The following is a 27,006-nucleotide window of genomic DNA, read 5'->3' as shown; positions in this document are numbered from 1 at the left end:
GTGATCCTCTGAGCAAAAAGAATGCAGGGGAGGGAAGGAAGGGGGAAATTCCTAAAAGGAACAGGTATACCCATTTCCTACAATGTTCAACACCCATGAGTCTGATGTTATTGACTCCCACTCTTGAAGAAAATGAATTAACCTTCCCCTTACGGGCTAAGCATGCTGCTGAAAGGGTAGAGAACTAGGGTTGCTTTTCTGACAGGTTCCCAGCGGAAGATTAAGTGAGGGAGGAAGGCTGCTCGCCGTCGTGATCGGAACTCAGGCACCAGAGGCAATTTACATGCAGGTCAATGACCGACATATGACCTCCACACTCCCTACAAGGCTTAAAGACAGACTTTTTCAGTGGAGACATTGTAGCATGAAGAAAACTCGTTACGAGAAGCTTCCTCAATACAGTGTAATACCTAGAGAGGTTGAAAAAACCTCTCGAAGATGCAGAAAAAAGGGAACGGATGTCAGCGTGCTGGCGAGGACTTCTTATGGCTCCAATTACATCAAATAGAGTCAAGTGCGGAGCCTTTCCATTATGACATCCTCGTCGACGTGGAGCCCTAGAAAGTAAAGATTTCCGTAGAATTCTGGCACATTGGGAGACTTCACAAGGCGAGGAATCCACAGGTAGATGTATCCAGCAGAAACTTGTATTTCTTGAGATTGTATTTGTGCGCGCCGTGGTTCATTTCCACTCGTTTCCCCAGGAATAGCCTTCTTAGTTTTTCTTCCTGTTTAGTACATAAGGTCTTTAGGTTATCAGAGACCATGGAGCTTAGTGTTTTATATAGCCATGAGATCAGCCGAAGTCCATTGCCAAAGGTGGGTAAAGCTTGCAGTAACTTATTCATTTGTGATTAAAGGCCAGGATCACCTAGGAGTTGGCATAATGCCTCTACTATTGTCCCATAAAGTAGAAACCGTTTACCAGGTAAGCAATTTTCAGCTATGTTATTATGAAGGCTCCTCAGGTCTCGATCTGCATAGCTGTCTAATCTCTTAAAGTCAGGCTGCAAAGGACCACCCCCTCTCAAAGTGGGAAGACCCACCAGGGAGAGTGGGGAATCATCTAATACTCCAGACTGCTCTTTTCCAGCAGTGGAGGGCTATGGTGTGAAACTGCAGTTTCCAGATGGAATTCAGTTTGACCCCTATTAGGAGTGCAACCAAGGCACCTTCTCTAGGCGGAACGGCAAATTTTCATAGTGCTGCCACGTTGTCTCTGCGAGCCATCTGGCAGACCTCTGCCTACGTACCATTGTTTTGCTAATAAATTTTTTAATGTTTGATTCACTAAATACATAGAATTGAAAATAAGACTGCCATCTTTTGAAATAAATAACAAAGAAAAATTAAAAACAATTTACAATATTTTCCACCAGACAGAAACTGTTCTCATGTTTATTTTTATTCACAATAATGACGATTTGTTCTTTGATTCCTTTTGGGGGGGGGGGGAGAGATGTCAGACATTTCTCAGCCACTGCTTACAGAAAATAGTTCAAGCAGGGCAGATACAGTTATTCCCAATGTCTTATATACATGTAGGATAAGGCCAATCTTCTCATGTTAGACTACTACCATACATACCAACTGACATGAGGGAGGTGGGAGAATTCAGATTTCTAAGCAAACAATGCCTTTATTTCATCTGCCTCCCACCTAAAATTGACTCTGCTACAAAATTAGCCAATGGGGAAAACACATTTCCCCAATTTTATTGTAAAATTCTCATACTTTCCAGTTTGAAAAAGTTGGCATGTACTACATACGTATACCTACACTTCTGCCACTAATTAACTTACTGAATCTGTAAGAAATTGGGTTACTGCTTGTCTGGGGCGTAAGCGCCGGGCAAACAACAATGACAATCCTTGTCAGGGTAAGAGGCACAAACTAACTTGTGCTCTGTTCCCAGGTAAGCTGGCACAAAGCAGTCAGGTTTAACTCAGAGGCAATGTGTAAAGTACCTGTATAACACTTCAAACAGTAAAGCAGTGAAAACACCACACAACAAGATCCCACACCAAATTAGAAAAGTAGAACAAAATGTAATAAGTAAAAACAAGGCCAAGTGACAAAAATCCAATCAGTAGAAACGGAGTCATGATTTTTTAAAGAATAAAATTGAAAAATTGTCCCTAAAAGTACACAGAGCGAACCGGGGCACCTGGTCTCTTTGGGTCGGGTCAAATTCAAAAGTTCAGACCGATCACGATGGGGCGTAGATTGGATAAAGTCAGAAAGTAATACAGCTGAAGTTTAACATTCCCAAGTTCTGTGCCATGAGTCCAGCTTACATTGGAGAGGGCCACAAGGAGAGCATCGCAGCAGGCTGTTGGAATGGCATGAACAGCAGGCCGGACGTCACAGATGGGTGGGCTGGAGATTCGTGTTTGAAATCCCCATGGGCAGTCGATGCTGCAGTGGGAAGAAATGGGCTGGTGGCGGCTCACACTGATTTTCGTGACAGTGGCACATTCTTGGTGCAAACGGGCTCTTTGCGGCAGTGCCGAGCCCAAAAGCTTGATGTAAGCTTACTAAGCCACACCAAGGGTCCAGGACCTGGGGCAGCTCATCACTTTGGGGTCAATAATTCACTGTAGCTGGATCCAGGAGCTAGTAGGGAGGACAGTTATGTCCCAGAGGCTCAGATCAGGAAGCCAGCAGACAAGCCCTTGGAGTCACTCTGGGTCCTGGGTTCAAGATGAAGTTGCAGGTCCAATTCTTGTTCACCACGCAAATAGGCAGCATATCAGCACATAAGGGCAGCAGTTCCTTCAGAGTGGCAGTTCTTCCTGGCTGAGTATCCACAGGTCCAGAAGTGTACTGAAGTGGTGGTGTATGAATTCCAGTATTTATACACAGTTGTGCCTTTGAAGTAGGGAGAAGCTTCTAGAGGCACGCCTTTGAAGTGCCCAGATGCCCTGGCTCCAGACTAACAACAAGGGGTATGCACACCTTTGTGTGGAGACAGGGCACAGCCTATTCAAGTTTAAATGGGGCTGGGCCCAGCCCCTGCTGCCCATCCTGACAGCGATGACCCAGTGAGGACCCATCCAGTTATACCTACGCTCCCGACTGTGTGTGGCTGTCTGGGAGGCATACACAAAGCCCAAATGTCAACTAACACCCAATCATGTGACCCACAGGCAGGCTGCAGGCACCAAATGGCTAAGACACAAAAATGATAACTTTCTAAAAGCTCCATTTTCAGAAGTGCAATTTAAAATCAGACAACCACAGGTTAGGATTTTAAATTGTGATTTCAGAGACACCAACCATGAATTGGGTATCTCTTCAATTTGGAAATTACATGTATAAAATGTAATAAGGCAATTTCAATGTTATCCTTTGGGAGAGATAGGCCTTGCAATTGTGAAACATGAATTTAAGAGTTTTTTCCACAACCAGGATACTGCAAAACGTAAAAGCACATGTACTACTTTTTAAATACATTGCACTGTGCCCTCTGGGCTATCCAAGGTCTACCCTACTGGGGCACTTATGTATTACAAAGGAAGGTCTGGGCCTGGCAAAAGGTGACATTTTATCAGGTTGAAATGGCAGCTTAAACTGCACACATATGCTCTGCAAAGGAAGGCCTGAGACATGTTTAATTTACTAAAGTGGATTTTTACAACCAGTGCTGCAGGCCCACTAGTAGCATTTAATTTACAAGTCCTGGGCACATGTAGTGCGACTTTACTAGGGACTTATAAGTTAATTAAATATGTCAATTGGGTATAAGCCAATGTGACCATGTGTTATGGAAAGAGCACAAGCACTTTGGCAGAGGCTAGCAGTGGTAAAGTATGCAGAGTCCTAAGGCCAGCAAAAACAAAGCCGGCAAAAACAAGAGGTCTGAAGACAAAAAAGTTTGGAGGAAACAACTCCAAGGATGCCAGGTCTAACACACACCAAAAGAACTGTACTGAAAAAGAGTGACCTAAACCAGAGCAATAGAAGAACCTTGTATATATGCATACATATTGAAGTAAAAGAACCTTGAATATTTTCATCATAATGTGTCACATTAGAAATAAACCTTTATGTTACTGATGTAGCATACTTTACTGAATTGGTTTCAAAAAAATGTTTGTTTATATAATCTACAAATGTGAACTATATCAAGCACACATAAATTAACACATACCTTTAATTTCACACACAGCCATCTTAATGCTGCCCTTGCTCCCCTTGCAAACATCGTCTTGCGAGTCATAGTAAGATAAAATTCCATTTTCCAAAACAAACCAGCGCGGTTGCCAACCTGAATTAAAACAAATGGACATGTTGAAAACTTTCCCTCAAAATAGCATTTTTTTTTTTTTTTTTTTTTTTTAAAACAACAGCATTTCTCCAAGCTATTAAGAGATAACTTATAGGAACTCTCCTCTTCTACTAATGTAGTAATACATGCTATGTATTTTTCATGAAAAATACCAAGCTGAGGAACCAGTCTGTGAAAGACTAGGTAAAAAGTCAACTTGAATAAACCCGAACCAAACAAACAAGCAAAAACAACACTGGCCTGGAATCGATTTGATACCAGCTGTAAAAAGTAAAAAAAACTAAGCGGAAGCATGGTGGAGGATGGTTGCCAAGTGGATATATAATACGGTATGTGTTTATTGTTAATATGTATGTGAAAGACCATCAGACAGTAATGTATTCATGTAGAACACTGATTTTTTCCTCATTGCGAAATGGACAAACAAAATGTACTATTTTTATAGGCAATATTAAATGATCTATATAGATAGATGTATGTGCTACGAACGTGGTGGAAGGCATTATGCACATTCGGATGACTAAATCAGAAATGCACATTAAAACTTCTTAGCAGTACGCGGCTAATATCTATGAGCGATAAACTTGAGTGAAATAAGGCACGAAAATGAACAGGAAGATCTTAGAAACGGAGTTTGATTGCATCGGCCTGAAGCTACAAAGCACTGGCGATAGATACAAGTTTGTTTAAAGATGTTATAGCAAGTAGAGCCTTGGAAACAGAGGTGTGTAGTGCGCACTCAGTGGGGGGTTGGAGAAAGGGTGATTTCATCAAATTAGTCAGTTGGTTGACAAAGGTAAGAATATCATAGTTAAAAGTTAAGAGAGGGCTATATGTAACAGGCTGTGAATGACACCAGATCTGTTATTATTTATTGAACAGAGACAAAGCATTCGGGTGTGGACCATCATGTTTGTTTATGTACAAATAGAAAGCTCTCGGGAATAGACAACCGATTAAGTAGAGTAAAATGAGAATACTGTCTATTTGGCCAGTAAATACATTTAAAATTATGGAAGGACCCCTCCGAGGCTCTTGTGCGCATACGGGTCTGGTGGTGTTCTGAAACTAGATTTTGCATTGTATCGAGTTTAAGTACTTGTGGCACATGAGACCACGCACACTGTGGTTGGTAATGAAAGCTAATGCATTATTAAGCCAGTGACTGTAAAGGTGTTGGTGAAGTCCCCCATGCTGTATTCTGAATTAAAAGCTTTAAGGATAGCGATGTCACACAACATCCTGGTGTGGTGAAGATAATTAAACAACCCTGCATATTAAAACAATGGGGAGTAAAAGATTCAAGATTATTTTCTGTTAGGGTTGATTATTGTTTTTGTTTACAGAGATTTGCCCACGATGAAGGGCAAGTGGAGCAAAATGCATTTGGTATATAAATTAGGATGCTGTGCATATATATATGATTTTACAAAACAATGAACACAATTCGATCAATGTGAGAATAAACTTAATATGGATTGATACCACAAACTTTACAAAAGTAATAAACAATGAAATACTGAGTACCAATTACAATGTATATGTTTGAATTTTAAACATAGTAAAACTGCCATTCTGTAATATGTGCACACAGTCACTCCTGTATAAAAAAAAATAAAAGGTTCAGAATGTCATTAATGAATCGGCAATATTAACCCACAGGATAACTCAGCAAGCCACAGTCCCACTGATTTATGCTGCAAGGAAAATGAATTCCCTTGTCCACTGGCACACTATGGTGTTGCCAAAATGATCACCAAGCAAAATATGTAGCCCACACACTATTGTGCATAACAGTTGTGCCAATCCTGGATACCCTACATGTGAGAAACAGGGTTGTTTCTTTGACTTGGGTGCAAGTCTTTGTCAAACAACAGCCACAATCATTTGATTTGGAATAGGGTGCAGGGTGAACCACACAAAGTCACTAAATTAACCTGGCTCAACCCTTGGCACAAAAGCAGTAGGGCTTAACCTAGAGGCATTATGTAAAGTGTTTATGCAGCACACAAACAGTAATAAAGTGAAAACAAGAAACATGAAAAATCCCAAACCAATTCAGAAAAATAAAGAAGATTTTAACAAATTATTTGACAATCAATAGAGCCAGAGTTATGATTTTTTAAAAAAAAGTTTTTAGAGAAAGCCAGCGCTCAAAAGATCAAAGAGCCAACTGCGGACATCTAGTTGAGTGAGACCAGGTCAAGGTCGAAAATGAAGGCTGACCAAGATAGAGTGCAGTTCGGATACAAGGGGATTGGGCCTGGTCAGCATTAGGGAGTGTCATCACTGGATGGCCTTGGGTCAAAGCTGGCATAAAGTTCTACGTTTGGACTTAGTCTCTGAAATGGAAGTCGCAAATCTCCAGCGGGAGGAGGCAGAGGACTGTATCCGAAAACAAGTCCACAAGATTAGATACCCTGTTGATGAAGAACCACTGAAATGGATCTGCTGCTGCGGAGAAGAGCATAGCGGGAGCATCCGTAAAGTTAATCTGACCGGCGATGCACCCTGGGCGGATAGGCCAGCAGATTGGTCCCGCTCTCCTCCTGGTTCTCAGAGCAGTTTTTGGCAAAATGTGTCTAAGTTCTCAGTTTTGAGAATTGATCATCTGGCACCTTTAGCACCACAACCAATGGTCCAGGACTGGTGAAACACCTCTTGTGGGTTCAGGACTCACTCAGGCTGGGTCCAGGTGTGGGTTCAAGATTGCGGGAGCATTTTATGTCCTTGTGGTAATGAACAAGAGGCCAGCAAACTAGCCCTGAACTCACTTCTGGTAGTCCTGGGTGCAGATAAAGGTCTCAAAAGCAGAACGGGCTTCTGAAGCTTCACAACAGGCTCAAGGCAGCAAAGCAGTCCTTCGAGGTACACTAGCAGCCTAGCAGAGTGCACAGCAGGTCACAGCAGCATGCAGTCCTCTGAGAAATTTTCTGCAGGTCCAGTAAAAAACTGAAGAGTAGATCTGAATGTTCAATGTTCTATTTTTACACCCTGGTGTCCTTCTTCTGGAAGGTGAGAGAAACTTCTGGAAAGGTTCTTTGAAGTGCACAGAATTTCCTGATTCTGCTGCCAGGGTTCCAAGTTAGCTGCATTGACAATACTGGGTTGTTAAGTCCCTTGTGTGAAGGCAGAGCACAGGCTATTCAGATATAAGTAGGGCTGTGCTCAGCTCCATCCACGCCCATCCTGCCAGCAGATGGCCAATTCATGCACACCTAATCCCTCTATTGTATGACTGTCTGGGAGGAATTCCCAAAGTCCGACTGTCAGCTACAGCCAGTCATGTGACCCAAGACAGACTGTAAGCACAGAGGTCTAAGGGCAGGAAAATTCCAACTTTCTAAAAGTGGCAATTTCAAAATTGTATTGAAAAATCTGATTTTACCTTTAAAGAGAGATTATTATTACAATTATTACAATTTCGTAGGTACCAAACATGACATAGCTATCTTCTCTCAATTGGAAAGTACAGCTTATTAAATGTAATAAGGCATCCCCAATGTTATCATACAGGAGGGGTAGGTCTCACAGTGGGGAAAAACTAATTTGGGAGTTTTTCACTACCAGGACACGTAAAACTTAAAATTACATATCCAAACTTTTACTTAAACAGTGCCCTGCACTAGGGGCTACCTAGGCCCTACCTTAGAGTTGTTTTTGACGTAATAAAACGGTGTGGCAAGGGGATTTAAAAGCCAAGTCGACAAGGTGGTTTAAAATTGCACTCAGGCTGCAACTGGCAGGGCAGAGACATGTTTTGAAGTGCTGCTTAAGTGGGCGGCACAATAAGTACTGCAGGCCCACAGGCAACATTTAATTTACAGGCCCTGTGTATATGATATACCATTCTACAAGGGACTTAAATGTAAATTTAATATGCCAAGAATTGACTTACAAGTAAATGTAATATGCCAATCAGGTGTATGCCAAACAAACCACATTTAGGTGTGTGTCCACAAGCATTTTAGCACTGGTTAGCATGGTAGAGTACACTGGATTCTAAGGCCAACAAAAAACAATTCCAGAAAACAATTGCAGGTAAGTAGGCAAAAGGTTTGGGGGAGGGTGGGGGAGAATGAACACCACCCTAAGGCTTCCAAAAAGTCTAAGTGGCTTGTATACGATTATCTGAGAGGTGAATTTTATGGCATGGTAGAGCTAAAAATGGACAAACGAGATGCAGCTGCCAGTACCTCAATGGCTGCAGCAAAGGTGCTGCAACATATATTGGAACAGAATGTCCTTAAAGACCTGTGGGCACCATCACCTTTTAATCAGAGGGCCATGTAATGTTATCCAGACTTACTATTTGGTGGGTGCTGAGGAAGTTAGCAGGTGGACTAAATGAATAGCAAGTGTGACAACATCATGAACTGTTCACTCCAAGGATATGCTCCACATACTTCTGCTGGGATCAGTATCATGCATGAATTGTTGGTGCTCCGCCTCCAAAGCACCGTAGAGCTCAGAACTACTACACCAGATTATGTCAATAAAAAAAAGACTAGATAGATAGTGTAGGGCGTTATGGGAGGATTTTAGAGTCGTCATATTGACATGCACAGCTAAGTAAGCAGTTGTCCTCAAAGGTGTGTTCGCACGTCTCAGGAAACAGAAGGAGACACTGAGACCAAGAGAGACAACGTAGCATAAATGACAACATAAAATGCCCTCAGAATGTAATTAAATACTGCAAGACTACATGGAATTAGCAGACACTGAGATGACGTACTGTCACAAAAATGTGAATTCAAGGGCAGATGAGGAGGGGAAAATGCCACATTAGAACCTTGGCAAATCCATTCAGAAGACCCTGGGCTGCAACAGCCATCAATGAACCTGAGCAAGATACAGATGACAAAATGTAAGGTACAGATGAAGTCTTACAGAAAAGCTGCTTGCCTTAACAGAATATCACTAGAATGGGTGGAGAATATGCACAGGCTAACTCCTATTTAAGTGGAGGAAATACAAGTTGTGATCTAAGACATAAAAAGTGGTAAAGCAACAGGCTCACCTTGGACTTCTATAAAGAATTTGCTGATCTGTTGTGCCCTTATCTGTATAAGGAAGCTAGTAATATAGGCATCCTATCTCTCACATTATGACAGGCCTTACTTATCACATTACTGAAACCTAATAAGCCCATGCACAAATACAGATTGTATCATACACTATTACTGATCAACATGGATACTAAGATACTCGTGAAGATGATATCAATCAAAATTACTCCCTCTAATCAAAGAACTGGTAGAACTGCTACCTAAGATTTATGGTGGGCTTTTTCTCCCCTGGAAAAAAAAGGGATGAGGCAAGTATACCCTCTGCTCTCAATCCTATTTGCACTTTTGACAAAGCTGCTGGTTTGTGCAATCTGTCAGTACTACTGGGCAAATGGTTTAAGTTTCAAGGAATATAGAAGTCTGCTGTCCCTCTATGTGGATGGTATTTTACTATTCAATAAATATTAAGTGTCAGCCTAACCTCTGTCATGAGAGTTTTTATCAAATTAGGGGGTGGGGTGGGGGGTACTTTTGAGCACAACTACATACTGGGGCATGTCAATTGCATTTCCACTGGCATACATCACGAAAACATGTACTCTAGATTATTCATTGCAATGGTTTGATTCCTCCCTTCAGTACCTGGCTATACAAATACACTGAGATGTAGGTCGAATAGTCAGGGGAAATTATAAGGTAACATATGAAAAGATCACACAACAGGTGGCTCAATAGATAAGGCATGCATTGCCATTAGCAGAAACATAAAGCCCTAATGAAAATAATAATGCTACCAAAGTTGTGATACCGGTTCAATATCTGTGATATATCAATTCTTTAAGTTCTGCAAAACATTGATGATTAAATTAGCTTAGGCAGGGAAAGTAACCAGGACAAAATGGGATATGTTAATGCTGCCATAAGAAGCTGGTGGATTTGGGGAACCTGGCTTTGAGCTATATCATGTGTGAGCAAGTAGGGGCACTAGACAGGGCTGCCCGCTGTCCCCCCTGTTATTTGCAATAGCCATGGAGCCACTAGCTTTCAAACTACGTTTGCAGGCACAACTATGGGGCATTCCGGAACTTAACACACACCATATTATTTCTTTATATGTGGACGACGCCCTGATATATCTACAAGATCATGCTGCCTCTATGGCTGGGGTAATGGCGATTCTGGATTCCTTCGCATCCATATCTGGCCTACGAGTCAACTGGTCTAAATCATGCATCTTTCCTCTCTCTCTCCCATACTTCCCGAGCTTCGCTTGGCCCTGCCGGACTACCAATTACCATGGTGCCATTCAACTTTTAAGTATTTAGGTATACAGATGTATCACTCTATAGACGATCTCCGAGAAGGCAACATAGACAGGGTTCTTCGGTCTATCCGTAGTTCCTAATCTTTTTGGGGGGAGCTTCCCCTATCCCCTATGGGACGTGTAGCCATTGCCAAAATGCTCATCCTTCCGAGGTTCTTATATTATTTTACGGTGCTCCCGATATTCTTACCACGTACATTCTTCAAGACTATACACTCGCTAATGACTGACCTATTATGGGGAAGGGACAGGTGCAGAGTCGCGCTATCCATAACACAATACCCACAGAGGGGCGGGGGATTGGACATGCCAAATCTCGAACTGTACTATGCTGCCGACCAATTAAGGTGGCCAGCCGCTTGGCTTCACGAGGCCCCATCAGCAGAGCGAACAATTATAATAGAGTCGCTAGCACCGCTTTCGATTCTAACCTGGCTGCTAGACAGATCTAGCTGCCCACAACAGGGGCCCATTTTGCTCAACGTTGCCAAATCGTGTTGGCAGAGATACGTCCATGGCAGAAGCTCCCTGATGCCATATTCACCTATGATACCGCTAGCGCAGCTACCAAGGGCCCAGGTGCTGGCAGAGCACCATGATATACGCTGATTAGGACTGGTGAATATAGGAGAATACTATCTGGGCCCTACACTAAGACCCTTCGGCGATCTTATGGAATCCGCAGGGACCCGCACAGGTGCTTTCTTAACATTTTGCACAATTAAACACCGGTTTGATAGCACATGGAAACAAGGCAGCACTGAGCCACAGGAGTCGCACCTACTCACCACGATTCTCACAACTGGTAATACAAAAGGCACTATATCAAGGCTATACAAATCGCTACTGGCCGGTGCTTGCCCTGAACTACTTCACGCTAAGGCCCGCTGGGATGTAGTACTCCCTTCTCCTCTGTCCCAAAATGCCTGGTCATCAGCATTACCGACGGTCAAAAATGTCTCCCGCAAAGCTCGACTTCGAAACACTCAGTTTAATTACATACACCACTCCTATTTATACCCATCCCGCATAAAACGGATATATCCTAGATCAGACCCGGTATGTCCCATATGCGTGCAGCCAGCAGCGGACTTTTACCACATGGTGTGGAGCTGCCCACCCATTAATCACGGCCTGGCAATGTATCACCGACACCACAGCTGACATCACTGATCACACCCTGAACTTAGCACCTGAATCTTGTCTGTTAGGTCTGCACTGATGTGCCAAAGGAGACAAACATCTCCATAAATTTATTGGCCTAGCCTTTATAGTGTTTAAACACTTGATAGCAACACACTGGATGGCTCCACACGCCCCGGAATACACTATTTGGCTGCGAGATCTGCTACAGTGCTGCCATGCAGAGGCCCAGACACTACGCCAATTGCAATACAGAGGGCTACTCCAAGGAGGCTCGGAAATATGGGATGCCTTTCTAGTCGGAATAGAAGCTAAGAGTGACATATATCCACCATGAGCCCCATAACTTCCACACAACACTGAATACGTAATGACTACTCACGCCTCACCGCAGACAGCCTGTGTACTTCATCCACTTCACACTGTAAAGTGGCCGTGAGCATGGGGTGCATGGTCACCATCTATGATGCGTCTCATTTGCATAACGTTTGCCCACATCATGGATTGGGCCGCTTCCAAAGAACTACCCGCCCCAGTCTGCCTAGCTAGCTATCTATCGATATATGTATCCGTTAGCCAGACTGCCCCCAGGTCACAGACACATGCAACAAAGCACTCCCATATACCAGACATAGGTAGAGTACTCCGTCCCACACATTCTGCTAATTACACAAAGGATATTAATGGGACGCATTTGAACAGTTCATAGTTATGCATTATTCCACAGTGCAATAATACATGTAATACACTGTATAAGTTAATATATATATGTGTGTGTGTGTGTAAATGTCGTACTATTTCTAAAGGATAAATACACAGATGTTCTTCATTAAGTTTAATAAACAGATTTTAAAAAATCATGCGTGAGCACAAGCACACTTTGTGCACCACTGGTGCCATTCCCCGCCATATCTACTGCATCTAGTGACCAAAGCAGACATAATACATTCACAGAAACTGGAGACAGCAGTATGCCAAACTCGAACCCTCTGCAGGAGTGAGAAACTGTGACAAGTGTTTGCTAGTACCGGATAGAAACTGCCACAATGAGCTAGGTTACAGTAAATATATAGCTTTAAACGCCCATGGGAGGAAACCCACACATACCACTCACACTTGAGGCTCAGGCACAACTCTAGGGCTGTGTCAAATGTGTGACATATTCAGGGGTGCTACATTTACGTTGCTACAGGAAACTAAGGGCAGGGAGCAACATACAATGTTAGATATGTTACCATATTTCAGACTGAAGGCCGCAATAAGAAGTAAGCTCCTGATATTCACACAGGAATCAGTGGCGCTGTGGATACCTTCTCTGATTAAGAAAGATACAAGCCCATGGTGTATCTAGACTTCATCCATGTTGACCAAGAGCATAAGCACAAGATTGAGGGTTAGAGGGAAATGGTACATAGACTTAGATGGGTTTCTTGAAGTACTGTATGGAAGAAGTATTCCCTTTATTCTGCAGTACATATACTCGAAGCAGTATTATTTGACAAGTGCCATAAGTGATAAAGATACTGAATATGTTGCTCATTGATAAGCTATGTAATATGTTAATTAATTCCAAAAATGAATAAGAACATTTAAAGACAATTATCATGCACAACTTCCACAAGGAGCACATGAAGTTAATTAATACTGCTTACAAGATCACACTGAAAGGCTCCAGCATACAAAGAAATATCTGAACTATGACATCAATATGATACATTGTGACATCTGTATTTTTCCTACGTTCGCTTAGGTTAATTTAGCCATCACGGTTAAGAAGTTGGATGTCCCTTTCTGCTCTCTGTCATTCTGTCCTGAAGGTGTGTTCTCAGTGGCAGAGGATTACTGCAACAGTAATAAACCATTTCCTACCGATAAACTTCATTACCTCGATTAAGGTTCTCATTACAATATGAGGCATTCTGCCTTTCAACAGACACCCTGACACGCTAGTATTTAAAAAAAAATGTTTTACTAAATAAAAGGCCCTTCCCCCTCTCCTCCCCACACCTCCATAACTGCTTGCAACGACCAGACAATGACCAGAGGGGGGTGTTGGGGAAGGGACATGACTGGGTTGGGGAGGAATGAAGTTGACCGGTAAGTAATCGTTCAATACAGCCTCATTGGACCTCCTCGTCCCAGTCATTACAATATGAGGACTTAACAAAGCTTAAAACATATGCTTGACATAGAGACAACAGAAAAAAATAATCTTTAATAAATGAAACTTATGTCACAGCTGCCTTCACAATGCCAAAGCACAATTATCCACCAAAGCATGCAACAAACACAACCAGTCGATAGTGCTTAATAAAAGTGTGAGGCGACTGCCATGTTGCTGCCCTACAGATTTCCTTACAGAAACTCCAGCAGCCTTAGCCCAGGAAGCTGGAACAGATTTGGTAGAACACCTCTGAACCTGAACAGGAGGATCCAGACCCAAGGGTTTATTTATAGGGCTGGAAAAAATGCCTGCCACACCCGCCTATTGAGTGTGGAGGTAGTAATCTTTTTCACTTTATTAACCCCACCAGAAGAGACAAACTGAGCAGGAGAAAGGCAAAAATCCTTAGTGTGTGGTAAATACACCTGAAGAGCCTTTCGAACATCCAAAGAGGGGGGAACCTGATCCACACTACCCTCAGGAAAAATTGGAAAAACAACTTTCTGTTGTAAATGGAACCAGGAAGAGACATTAGGAACAAAGGCCAGATCGAATCTCAGTCCTCAGTATAACCTTATCAGGTTATCGATTTGCAAATTGGGACAGGACACCAATAAAGCCCCCAACCTCTGAGCCGAACTGATTGACAGAAGAAAAGCCATTTTTGCAGACAACCAAAACAAGTCTGTCTCAAGAAAAAGTTCAAAAGGGGATATTTGGAGTCCCTGAAAAACATTAGGCAAGTCCGATTAAGTAACAATCAATGGTGACAATAGGCAACAAAGCTACAAACTCTTATACAGATGGACCAGCAAAGAAACAATGCCTTCCAGATCCTCCCCGGACTTGCTTCCCACCGAGCAGTCAAAGTAGAGGGTGCAAAATACTTTAAAAAAACATCCTGCAGAAACTCAGGAATCTGAACCAGATTTCCCCTTACAGGATACACCAGACGAACCGCACACCACTTCACAAAAGAGCCCCAGTTTTAAATATAGGATTTAAGAGTAGATTATTTACGGGACTTCTGAATATCCGCTGCCAACACAGAAGAGCACTCCATGGTTATTAATGCTAAATACTCAAGAACCAAGCCATCAATGTCAGTTGACAGAGATGGGGCAATGACAGAACTGGATGCTGAAGTGGGGACAGAATCACCAGCAACCTGACAAACTTCCCCTGCGACAACTGAAGCAACAGAGGAAACCAAAAGCAACAAGTCCAAAAGGGGTCTATCAAGATCACTGACACCGTCGCCACCCAAATCTTCTGTAGCACCCTGTGAGGAGGGAATTGGTGGGAATGCATACAAAAGACCCAAGGGCTAAGGGGTCCAAAGAGCATCTACTGCACAAGCCTGTGGACAAACCAGCTCCGAGCAAAACCTCGGTAGGAGAACATTGTGGGGAGAGGCAGAAATGTTGATCCATGGAACCCCAAAGAGACGACAAATGTCGCTGAAGAGGGGCCCTGACAGACGGTGACCGACAGAGGAGACTAGACTGTGGTTCAAACTGTTGCTATGATAACCGATCTGACCCTGGATGTAAATGGCCCTCATGGGTATGAGATGAGACTTTTCCCCTCCAATCATTCCTTCCTCACCCCTCCCACCCCCCTCCCCCTCCCCCCAAGAACAAATCAGGGTGGCTAGACAATTGAGAGCGGTGCTCTGCGTACCTCTCTGTGGGTTCAAATATCAAAGCACCACCTGATTGTCGGTACAAATCTGCAATTTCACAACCAAGAACTGGGACTGAAACACCTGAACTGCCTCTCAAATCACTGCCAACTCCAGTCAATTTGAGGAATGAGCCCTGTCCCTCTGGGACCACTGATCTTTTGCTTCCAACAACCCCAGAGTTGCCCTCCAACCCCGCAGAGGGGCATCAGCTTTCAATAACAATGGAGGAGGAGCTGAAAACTGACACCCCTCTCCAAGTTGGAAGTGTGCAGCAACCAATCCAAGGCCTGAGACAGAACACGAGAAGAGGGAACAGGGAAGTCGTAATCTGCCAGGGAGGGATACAAGTGGGACAACAGATGAGATCTGAGATGTAGACGAGCCCAAGGAACCACTGCAGTCGTGGACGCCAGCCAACTCCTAGCCGGAGCAGTCCGCTGAGATATTAAAACCATCAGGAGTCTTTGTAGAGTCTCTCTTTGAGAAGACGGCAGAAAAACCACCCCTGGCTGAGTGTCGAATATCGTCTCAAACGTTGAACAGGGGTCAGTTGTGATTTAACAAAGTTCAGACTGAATCCCAACTTCTGAAGTAGAACAGTCCTTGCCTCCACCACCGTCAGAGCTTTAGAAAAGAGGAAGCACAGAATAAACAATTGTTAAGGTATGGAAACACTGAGCACCCCAGGAGCTGTAAAAAAAAAAAAAAAAAAAAAAAAAAAAAAAAAAAATCAACACAATACCTAGGTGAATGTTCGAGGAGCAGTCGACAGACCAAATGGTAACACTTGGAACTGGAAATGAACATTGTTCCCAGCAAACCCTAGAAGCCTCTGGTTTTCTGCATGGATCAAGATGTGAAAATAAGCATCTTCTAAACACAAGGTTGCAAAAAAAAAAAAAAAGCCCCTCTGACAAAGAAGAATGATGGACTGTAAAGTGTTTATCCGAAACAGCTCTACTTTCACCAACTTGTTGAGGTTCTTCTAATCCAAGATTGGTGGGAAGGAACCATTGGGCTTGTGGACTGCAAAAAGAATGGAGTTGAACCCCCAGTCCCTCTTCTACAGGCAGCACTCTGCTAACCGCCCTTTTGATGAGCAGTTTCTCCACCCCTTTCTTTACGCCTGTCAATATTGCATCTCGCTTTTGAAGGTCTTTTGAGAATGGAGTAACACGAAACTGGTCCACTAAAGGACATCCGACAAAGGGAATCCAATAACCTTGCCTGATGATTGAAAGAACCCACTGGTCCTATATCAGTCGGAGCCACTGATACAGGAAAACTGAAGTCTGGCCCTAACTTTGAGATAGTCATTTCTGACATGCTCCTTGGGTCTGTTGATTCTGGGGTCAGGAATTATTGGCACAACCATGAATCCAGCCTTGAAAAGGACATGAAGAAGATAACATATTTTGAAAATTCCGTTAAAAAAAGAGGATTTCTTCTTTTGGACTAATTGAAAAGGTTTTAATATCTTCTTTTCCCCAGCCTATCTATGAACCATAGTGATCAAATCATCCCTAAATAACTTAGAACCTTCAAATGGCAAATTATGAATCAATTAATTTTTTATAGATTCTAGATGTCATGGTTTAGTCCAGATGGGCCTGCGCCCTGCCACAGCAGCACCTGAGAAGGAGGAAAAAGCCCACAGGGTATCAAAACTGACCTCCAAAAGGAACTGGGCCAAAACCTCCATATGAGCCAGAACAGGCGTTGGATCCCCCGTTACTGAAGGCAATTGAATAATCTTTCAAATTTCTTAATGAGAACCTGTGAGGCATAGCTGAATATGTACTGGCCCTTATTCAAAAATTCGAATCTGTATCAGACCTCTTTAACACTGCCTCAATGTTCTTTTCAACCAGATCTGAAAGAGCCGCCTCCTCGGATGACAAAGAGACGGTGGATGCCATAGAAGATAAAATGGGGTTGACCTCTTGAATCTTTGATCCTCAAATTGAGCCAAGAGATTATCTTTAGCTCAAAAAAAGGCGACTACCTTACTTATCGATATCGTTCCACTATTTGGCAAGGGTCTCCTTAATGATGTTATGTATAGGCAAATCGCCTACCACAGAAGAATTGTACTGTAAACAAAACCCATCATCCTTTAGGGTCAAACCAAGGACTTCATGAATGTGTGCCAACATGTCAGAAAACACCTTCCCCTGCACAAGTCTGTCCTTAAGTGAATTGTCCATGCCCTCATCATCTTCACCTGTCTGCTTTTTTGCTTGTGATTCATTTAAAGCTGCCTGGACTGCATTATTAATGAGACCCTGCAAATCAGATCTCGAAATCTGAAACAAATAATTTTCCACCAAGTTTTGTACACGCTTTCTTTTTGTAGCAGCTTTCCAAGGAGCAACAGCAGACTCATCTTCAGGCTCCATACCGCAAACCAAAGCAGGAAGTAAGCTGTGCTAAGAGCACCACTTACTATTTACGCCTGTTTCCACACAATCCACTCTCACAAAAGGATGAGACTTAGAATGCTTGACAAGCATTTGCAATGCAATAGGTCTCACATTTGCTTGAGTTGGAACTATATTGGCACTGTAAATTCATAATTTGCCTTTTCTTGCCACAAAAATTGGTCACCCTGCCTAATAATGGCATCTTTTCCTTCCATATAATTCCAGTGGCCCTGCATATAACTAAAGCACTTCCATTTACTTTCTTCTTCTATCTGCAGCAAAAAATGCCAATGTCGCCATTTAGCATCCTAATTTAAATCTGCATGCTAATTCCAACAGAATACCAATTTCACCACCCCACTATCAGAGCTGTTGGCTGTCTAACACAATTCCCGAAAAGAAAAAAAAAGACACAAGACAGCCACAGAGGAGAAATAGACTAGAAGGGTCAACCAAACATATCAAGAGTGTTCAAACAGTAATAGTGTAATAAGGATGTTAAGTTGGCCTGAATTATGGTTATAATTGTAATAAGGAAAGATTAGTAAAACGTATACAATTTTCATATAAAACCTTACCAGAAATAAACTTTGGGCATTAGACTGCAATGCTTAAAACAGCCCTTAGAGAGCACCATATCAAAAATATAATTTGTAAGCTACATGGTCACATAACCATATTGTTAGCCCCTAAAGGGGATAACCCCATGAAAAAACAAGAATTTGCAATGTAATGGGTCTGGTATTTGCTCAAGTTAGGGCTATTAGCGTTGTAAATTCCTAACTGGACTTTTCTTGCCACATGAAATGAAAAGTAAAATGGTTGACATAAGCGAGCCAATCCAAAATGCCATGGCTGCCATGAGCATGAGAGCGAAGGAGAGATACAAAAGGAAAAAGACATTCACTCGCAGTCAAACGTGTCACCATTAGTGCAATTAACCGTGTAATAGGGTTGGTGTTCAAGGCAGTAACAAAACTGCCCCAAGGAGGGACAAAGGTAAAACATTTGACAATTATAACAAAGGATTTTTTAAAGGCAAGCCCATGAACGAGTGATAGTGATCGGCATGCGGTGGGTGTGGTTAAAACCCCAGATTGATGACAACACGTCTGAGGGCTTGTGCGCTCGACCTAAAGAGAGGAGAAAGTGATGCAGAGTAACCATATACTTAGCACCTAGAGGGCGTTTTTAGGGCTAGCCGGCCTACTTACTGCAAATCAAATCAAATCATTAACATTTATAAAGCGCGCTACTCACCCGTGCGGGTCTCAAGGCGCTAGGGGGGAGGGGGGGGTTACTGCTGCTCGAAAAGCCAGGTCTTGAGGAGTCTCCGGAATGCGGAGTGCTCCTGGGTGGTCCTGAGGCTGGTGGGGAGGGTGTCCAAGGTCTTGGCTGCCAGGTAGGAGAAGGACCTCCCACCCGCCGTGGAGCGGCGGATGCGAGGGACGGCAGCGAGTGCGCGGCCAGAGGAACGGAGGAGACGGGTGGGGGCGTAGAAGCTGAGGCGATGGTTGAGGTATTCCGGTCCCTTGTTGTGGAGGGCTTTGTGTGCGTGGGTGAGAAGTCAGAAGGTGATCCTTTTGCTGACTGGGAGCCAATGCAGGTGTCTCAGGTGTGAGGAGATGTGGCTGTTGCGGGGTACGTCGAGGATGAGGCGGGCCGAAGCGTTTTTGGAGTTTAGCGGTGGTCCCTGTTTCACCATTGTCTATCAGGGTTCTGATGTCGTCTGTGACTGAGATGAGGGCGGTTTCAGTGCTGTGGTTGGTTCGGAATCCGGTTTGTGAAGGGTCGAGAAGGTTGTTGTCTTCCAGGAAGTTGGTAAGCTGTTTGTTGACGGTCTTCTCTATTACCTTGGCAGGGAAGGGGAGGAGCGAGATGGGGCGGAAGTTTTTCAGGTCGCTTGGGTCAGCCGTAGGTTTCTTTAGTAGGGCGTTGACTTCGGCGTGTTTCCAGCTTTCGGGGAAGGTAGCAGAAGAAAATGAAGAGTTGATGATGGCCTGGAGGTGCGGGGCGATGATGTCGTCGGCTTTATTGAAGATGAAGTGAGGGCAGGGGTCCGATGGGGCGCCGGAGTGGATAGAGTTCATGGTGGTTTTGGTTTCTTCAGTGTTGATGTGGGTCCAGGCGTTGAGGGTGATGGCTGGGGGTGTGGGTTCGGTGATGCTTGGTTGGGTCTGGTGTCTGAAGCTGTTGTGGAGGTCGGTGATCTTGCGATGGAAGAAGGTGGCGAGGGAGTTGCACAGGTCTTGTGAGGGCGTGACGGCGTTGGGGTTGGAGAACTCTTTAACGATGCTGAAAAGTTCTCTGCTGTTGTGGCTGTTTTTGTCCAGTCTGTCGGTGAAAAAATTCCTTTTGGCTGCGCGGATCAGGGGGTGGTGTTCGCGGGTTGCGTTTTTGAGGGCGGTCATGTTGTCGGCGGTGTGGTCCTTGCGCCAGGCCTTCTCGTGGGCGCGACAGGTTTTCTTCTATTCCTTAAGGGTGTCAGAGAACCAGAGAGGTTTTTTGGTGATGGCCTGTTGATGCGTGCGTCTGAGGGGAGCAAGGTTGTCTGCGCAGTTGGAGATCCAGTTCGAGAGGCTGAGGGCTGCGTCGTTGGGGGTCGGTGGTGAGGGTAGGTTGGTTGACGGTGAGTGCGGAGAAGAGTTGTTCCTCGGGATTTTGTTCCACTGTCGACGAGTGATGGGTTGAGTGCGGAGGTGGCGGGTCTCGCGTCGGAATGTGAAGTGGACACAGCTGTGGTCGGTCCAGTGTAGAGCGGAGGCGTGGCTGAAGGAGAAGTGTTTGCTGGCAGAGAAGATGGGGTCAAGCGTGTGTCCGGCGATGTGGGTGGCGGTGTTCACCAGTTGCTTGAGGCCGAAGTTGGCGAGGTTGTCGAGCAGAGCGGTGGTGTTGGGGTCGTTGTTCTGTTCCAGATGGAAGTTGAGGTCGCCTAGGAGGATGTAGTCCGGCGAGGCGAGAGAGTGCGGGGAGACGAAGTCGGCGATGGAGTCGCTGAAAGGGGCGCGCGGTCCGGGGGGGCGGTAGACGAGGGATCCTCTGAGGGTGGTCCTGGGGTCGGTGCGAATCTGGAAATGCAGGTGTTCAGCGGCGAGGGGGGTGTCTTCGGTGGAGGTGGTGACGCTGATGGAGTCTTTGAAGACGATGGCGTTTCCTCCTCCTACTTGGTTGGTGCGGTCTTTCCTGGAAATCTTGTAGCCTTCGGGGATGGCAGTGGCGAGGTCAGGGGCCGAGGAGGCGTTCATCCAGGTCTCCGTGATGAAGGCGACGTCCGGTGCTGTGGAGTCCAGGAGGTCCCAGAGTTCAACGGCGTGCTTGTGGATGGATCGAGCGTTGACCAGGATGCACTTGAGGTGGTTGATGGCGCGTGGGCTGGTGGTCGTGGTAGTTGCATGGTGGAAGATGCGTTTGCAGGAGTGGCAGGTGAAGGGTCCATGGGTGCGTTTGGGGTGAGCTTGGAAGCAGGTGTTGGAGCGCCCTGGGTTGAGGGCGTGGAGGGTGGTGGGGTCGTAGCGGAGCAGCGGGGTTTGGGAGAGCTGGGGACCAGGGGTTGTGGCGCGGGCCGGGCGCAGACGGGCTTGCCTCTGGCACGCCTCCGGCGCGCCCGCTGCACGCGGTCGCGCAGCGGCTACCATAAGAGGGAGGAGGGGAGGGGAGGGGTCAGCTGGGGGCGAATGGGAGCTGGGGGGCGGGGGCGTGCAGGAGGTGGCGGCGGGAAAGCAGAAGGGAGGAGAGCTGGGGAGGGGGGGTGAGTTTTAGGAAGTTTAGGAGTTTAGGGAGAGAGATAGGAGTAAGGTTGGGAAGATAGGGGAGGGGGGTTGTAGAGTTGGGTGAGGGTGAGAGGTAGAGTGAAAGGATAGGAAGATAGGGGTGGTAACAGGGGGTGGCGAGTGGGGGGAAAGAGAGAAAATAGGTAGATAGGAGGAAGAGGTGAGTGAGGGAGATAGATAGTGAGATAGAGAGATAGGTAGATTGGTAGATAGGAGGAGTGAGGGAGGTAGATAGCGAACGGGGTAGATAGGGGTGATACAGAGGGGGAGGCGAGTGAGGGAGAGAGATGAGACAGGAGCAGGAGGGCAGGCGCAGGAAGAGCAGAAGACGGAGGACGAAGAAGCAGAAGAACAGAAGACAGAAGACAGAAGACAAAGAACAGAAGACAGAAGAAGGAACAGGAGACGAAGAGCAGAAGACAGAAGACTACAGAAGAAGATAAAGAAGAAGAGGGGCGCAGAAGACAGAGAAATACAGATGAAGGTGAAGAAGAGGAGCACAGAAGAGTACAGATGAAGAAGAAGAGGGGCGGCGAGCGGCAGAGGAAGGAGCCCAGAAGAGGGACAGAGAAGAAGAGGCACACGCGGGTCGCGGTGCAGAGGAGAGGCTGAGAAGCACACAGATGAAGAGAGAAGACGGGGAGCAGGAGCGAAAGAAGAGTACAGAAGAAGATTACAGAAGAGGAGCGAGGAGGAAGAACAGAGAAGAAAAATAGAAGCAGGAGAGAGGGTGAGTAGCGCGGGGCAGAATATTACAAACAAGGCCTTTAAAACAAAACTTCTCCCAGGTGTAAAACAAAAGTTGTAGCCATGAGAAAGCTTAAAGACACTGAATGGTGTGAGGGGTTATTATTTTGGGGTCCCCACTAGCTTACTGTGGGGACCCAGAGATGATGCAGACAGAAAGAGCATTTTGAAGGTGGTCCCATTGTCCTATGACCACCACAGGCTATGAGCAAAAATGTTTTGTGAAAGTAACGCCCTGCAAAGCATTATGGGGCGAGTTTTGTGCAGCTAACAATATAATATGTTGACTGCAATGTTCAGAACAGCCACTAGAGGACATCACAATAAAAATAACATTTGGAAGAAACATGGTAATGTAATTATGGAGTCAGCCCTTACAGAGCATAGCCATGTGAAAAAGGAATGGGAGAAAGTAATGCAGTATAACCATTTATTTAGCTCCTAGAGGGCATAGTGTATTACACATTTTCAAGGCTAGCAGGACTATTGCAATGATATTACAAACAAGGCCAATAAAACATAACTTCTCTCAGCTGTAAAACAAAAGTTCCAGCCAAGCTTAAAAAAATAATGAATGGGGGTAGGGGTTATTATTTTGGCGTCCCCACTAACATAGTGAGGGAACCCAGAGATGATATAGACAGAAAGAGCACATTGTGGTCAATGTTTTGAAGGTGGTCCCATTGCCTTAGGACCAGAACAGGCTGAGTTATGAGCATAAATGTTTGTAAAAGTAATGCCCTGCAAAGCAAGTTTTCATGCCAGGAATATTTTAATTTGTTGATATGACTGTAATTCTTAGAACAGCCCCTAGAGAACACCACAATGAAAATACCATTTGTAAGAAACATGATTATATAACCGCATAGTCAGCCCCTAGAGGGCATATCCACACAAACAAATGGCAATAAATAACGCAGTGTAACCATATATTTAGCCCCTGAGGGGCATAGTGCAATACATATATTAAGGGATAACAGACCTATAGCAATGATATTACAAACAAGGCCCTTAAAACACAAGCTGTTCTTAGCTATAAAACAAGGTTCCAGCCATGCGAGAGCTTAAACAGACATTGAATGGTGAGAGGGGACATTATTTGGAATCCCCGCTAACTTAGTGTGGGGACCCAAAGTTGGTGTAGGCAGAAAGAGTATGTTGTCGTGAACGTTTTGGTGGTGGTCCCATTGTCTAAGGACCACCACAGGTTGAGTCATGAGCAAAAATGTTGTGTAAAAGTAACATCCTGCAAAGCATTGTGATCGCCATGGCAGCTATGCAGCACGAAGGGGAGAGACAAAAGAAATAGTTTGCCCACGTTGAAGTATATTGACAATAATCCAAGTAACAGGGACATTCTGCAGGGCGTGACAAATACAGCCTAACGGCGGGACAAAATTAAAGCATTTACTAAGTGAGTTTTGAAAGGCAAGGCCACAAATGAGTGAAAGTGACGGCCGTGACACGGGCGTGGTTAAAAGCCCACAATACTTACAACAGGTCAAAGCACTTGTGCACTCAACCTAAAAATGGGTTGCCCTCTCCACCCACAGCCGTGCATATAATACAGTCTGCACACATATCAGAATCATCCAGAACAGGTTACCTCAAACAGTCAACACGGCATGTGTACATTATTTTATCGATTTAGTATAATAAAACTAACAAAACAAAAAAATCTCAAGAGACCGGCCTCCTCATATTGATCAATCGTGTACCCTGGTAGAACATAATCAACAGCAAAAGTAATTCGGTAAACACTTGCATACATTACCAGGATTCCTCACAAGCTACCACATTGACAATTTGGTCCATTATTACATACAAACTATTACTACCCAATATCCAACGCCAAATGTATCATATCTGAACACTGCTACAATCTTGACGACAGTGAACGCTAATTCCAGATCCATAAAGTGCGTCCACACCCGAAAAACGCTACAGAACCATCAGCAAGCGTCATTCTTCTAGCTGATTCCTGTTTACACTGTATCAGATGTGCACGTGGGGTGGGTGACAAATAAACAAATCACCACCTAGACTTATTTAGTTATGAAGTCAGAGGAACTATTCAACACTCAAAAACCGGTGGATTTCCAGGGCCACTCCGAGTCCGTGAGGGTGAGCTATATGTTTACTAAAGTGAGTGGGAAGGGCACAGCCTGAAACCACAACAGCAGGCAGGTACCTGTCATGTAATTGGTCCATTTGTATAGAACTCCTTCCATCCTTCACGTCACACTCGTCCTTCGCACATCTTTCCGGCTATGCCTGCAGCGTTTCCTCCTTCTGCTCTGTCACAATCTCAGGAGGTCACGCAGAGGTGAGCAGGGGGTGACAACACTGCCTCCTCCCCATTGAACCCCGGGCTTCGAGGACTACCGGAAACCTAGCTTTCTAGCGTAGACAGGTCAAGTCTTAACAACAAGCTAAAACGTCCCTAGAAACAAACTGAAAACACAAAACGACATTGAAACAGTACATAATAGAACGCTACACAAAGTTAATTCGCCATACCGAAAACACTCAACGTTCTTTTTGATGTGGCTCTAATTGTGATAAATTACACTGTCCAATGTATTACAGAATAGCTGTACAATAGTGCTATTATTAATAAATCTAAAAATAAAGAACGTTTGCTTTTTCTGTGTCTCCTATAGGAAGAGATTACAATCGCACTGTCAGTTTTATCAATGATTTAAACTTTTTGTGTATTGTCCTTTCTACAGCTGCAGGGTGGTGGAGGGGAATGACCACTTCAATATGTCCGCCTAATTGATGTAATCCAGTCGTTGTTACTATTCTTGTATTTTAGACGCCGCACGCGTGGTCAAACCTCGTTTATTTGACCAATGACGTTTCGGTATCTCTGTGAATCGCACCTTGGTCGGGTAACGGTCGACAGTCTTTCTCCCAAGAGATAAACCGCCCTCGAGCAGGAAGTCAGAAATAATGCGTCGAGTTCTTAACGTAATTGGTACAGTGACAAGGGCACCTCAGAGTGGTCGTTTTGCAGCAGTAGTCCTAGCCCTGTTTGAGTAGTAACATTTGGGGGAACAAAGAGTGAGCATTTAGTGCTTCGAGGGACGCGGTTACCGGTGTTCCATGTCTTGGCGCCCTCCATCGTTTTGTGGGGACGGTTAGCAATAGCATGTAGCGTTTTGGCACCGTTTGTACTTCAAAATTCTGATCTTTGTTTCTCCTTATTGGATTCTTGTCATTTCCGTAATCATTTGTATTTTGACTTTATTATTCTTATAGTACTTCATAGATGCTTTTTATACATTGCCCTAAATTAAGCCTGACCTGTCTGTGCCGTAGCTATGAGGGGGTTGCGCTCAGGTTAATTTAGTGACTTTGAGGGTTCACCCTGACAAGAGTTGTGATTATTCCTTGAGGTGGGTAGTCACTCACCCCAAATAATCATCCTATTTTACACCCCATACATGCCAATACACCCAATTTAGGCAGAAGACTCCAATTTTTGAAGCGAGAAATGGCTTTTATTTTGGCTGTATCCTGTCTGCAGTTGCCTCGTTCAGTCGGAGAAATACATTCTCCCAACTACATTTTTTTAAATCTCCCTCTTTCCTCTCCTGAAATGTTGGTGTGTATGTTACACCTTCTTTAAAATAATCACACTGCGGGGCAGGCCAAACAGAATACTCGTCAGAAATGCTTCTGCACTATCATGAACAGTTGGCAAGAGAAATCTTTAACTTAATTAAATGCCTGGATCCTGGCTCAAGCCCTTGTCCTCCCTTGGCACTGCTGTAAACGTCTCCCCTAAACAGCAGCACTATTAGATGAGTGCCTGCATTTATTTCCATTTAAAGCAGTGAAGTTGAATGGTGGCCCCCCCACCTGTACTGCAGGGCCCTATGTTGCGGACATTTTGTCAGGATTAGACGGAAGAATGAATGTTTCCAAGTTAATGCAAAAATTAACACTTTTTTAAAATAAATTGTTCATTAGTTTTTCTTATGTAAATAGTACATTTTTGAACAGGTATTTAACCACGTTTGAAATTGGGAGATCACTTTGATAAATGTATACACAGAAGGATTATTAGTATTTAATGGTCATTTATTGTTCAGAAAGAAGAACATACCTTTTGAAAGGCGCAATCAACAAACACTTGTCCCCTTCCTAATGTTCCCCATCAAAGAATGTCTCATGGGCTAAATGTTCCTGTAGCCCTACTCACCCCACCTCGTCTGATGAGTCCCCTGTGGGCTGGGCATTCCCCCCCACCCACCCTTTGAATCTTGCCAGCAATGTCCCCAAGCGTGTAAATCATCCTCTACTTTGTTGTCTGTGTTTTAAACAAATTTCTTTTGCCACTGCCCATTCTTTTCCATCATTTTTCCATCAGGCAACATCTGGCCACATCTGCCCCATTCATGTGATGGCGATCCTGCGTTTTGCTAAGAACAGTCTTAATT

The 27,006-nt window shown here is 44.4% G+C and overlaps 1 protein-coding gene across 4 annotated transcripts in view; it reads right to left on the bottom strand.

Annotated features, from left to right (window-relative positions):
• Window positions 1-24,997, bottom strand: part of PLEKHA3 (pleckstrin homology domain containing A3) — a 199,556-nt gene extending 174,559 nt beyond the window's left edge. For 2 of the 4 annotated variants that reach the window (XR_011201599.1, XM_069225430.1), the window contains exons 1-2: window positions 24,750-24,966; window positions 4,154-4,270 (exon numbers count right to left, since the gene is read on the bottom strand). Coding sequence is in view for 3 of the 4 variants with exons in the window: in XM_069225430.1 (XP_069081531.1) it covers window positions 4,154-4,270; window positions 24,750-24,789 (157 nt within the window). In the remaining variant the exon portion in view is untranslated. Of the gene's footprint in view, window positions 1-4,153; window positions 4,271-24,749 lie in introns of all 4 variants that reach the window. The other 2 variants (XM_069225431.1, XM_069225432.1) reach the window with 2 other exon arrangements.
• Between the last annotated feature and the right edge of the window lie 2,009 nt (window positions 24,998-27,006).

Source organism: Pleurodeles waltl, chromosome 3_1 (assembly GCF_031143425.1).
Source record: "Pleurodeles waltl isolate 20211129_DDA chromosome 3_1, aPleWal1.hap1.20221129, whole genome shotgun sequence".
In the NCBI taxonomy this organism is placed as follows: domain Eukaryota; kingdom Metazoa; phylum Chordata; class Amphibia; order Caudata; family Salamandridae; genus Pleurodeles; species Pleurodeles waltl.
The sequence above is the reverse complement of the archived record's forward strand: the minus strand, read 5'-3'. Positions and strand labels throughout refer to the sequence as shown.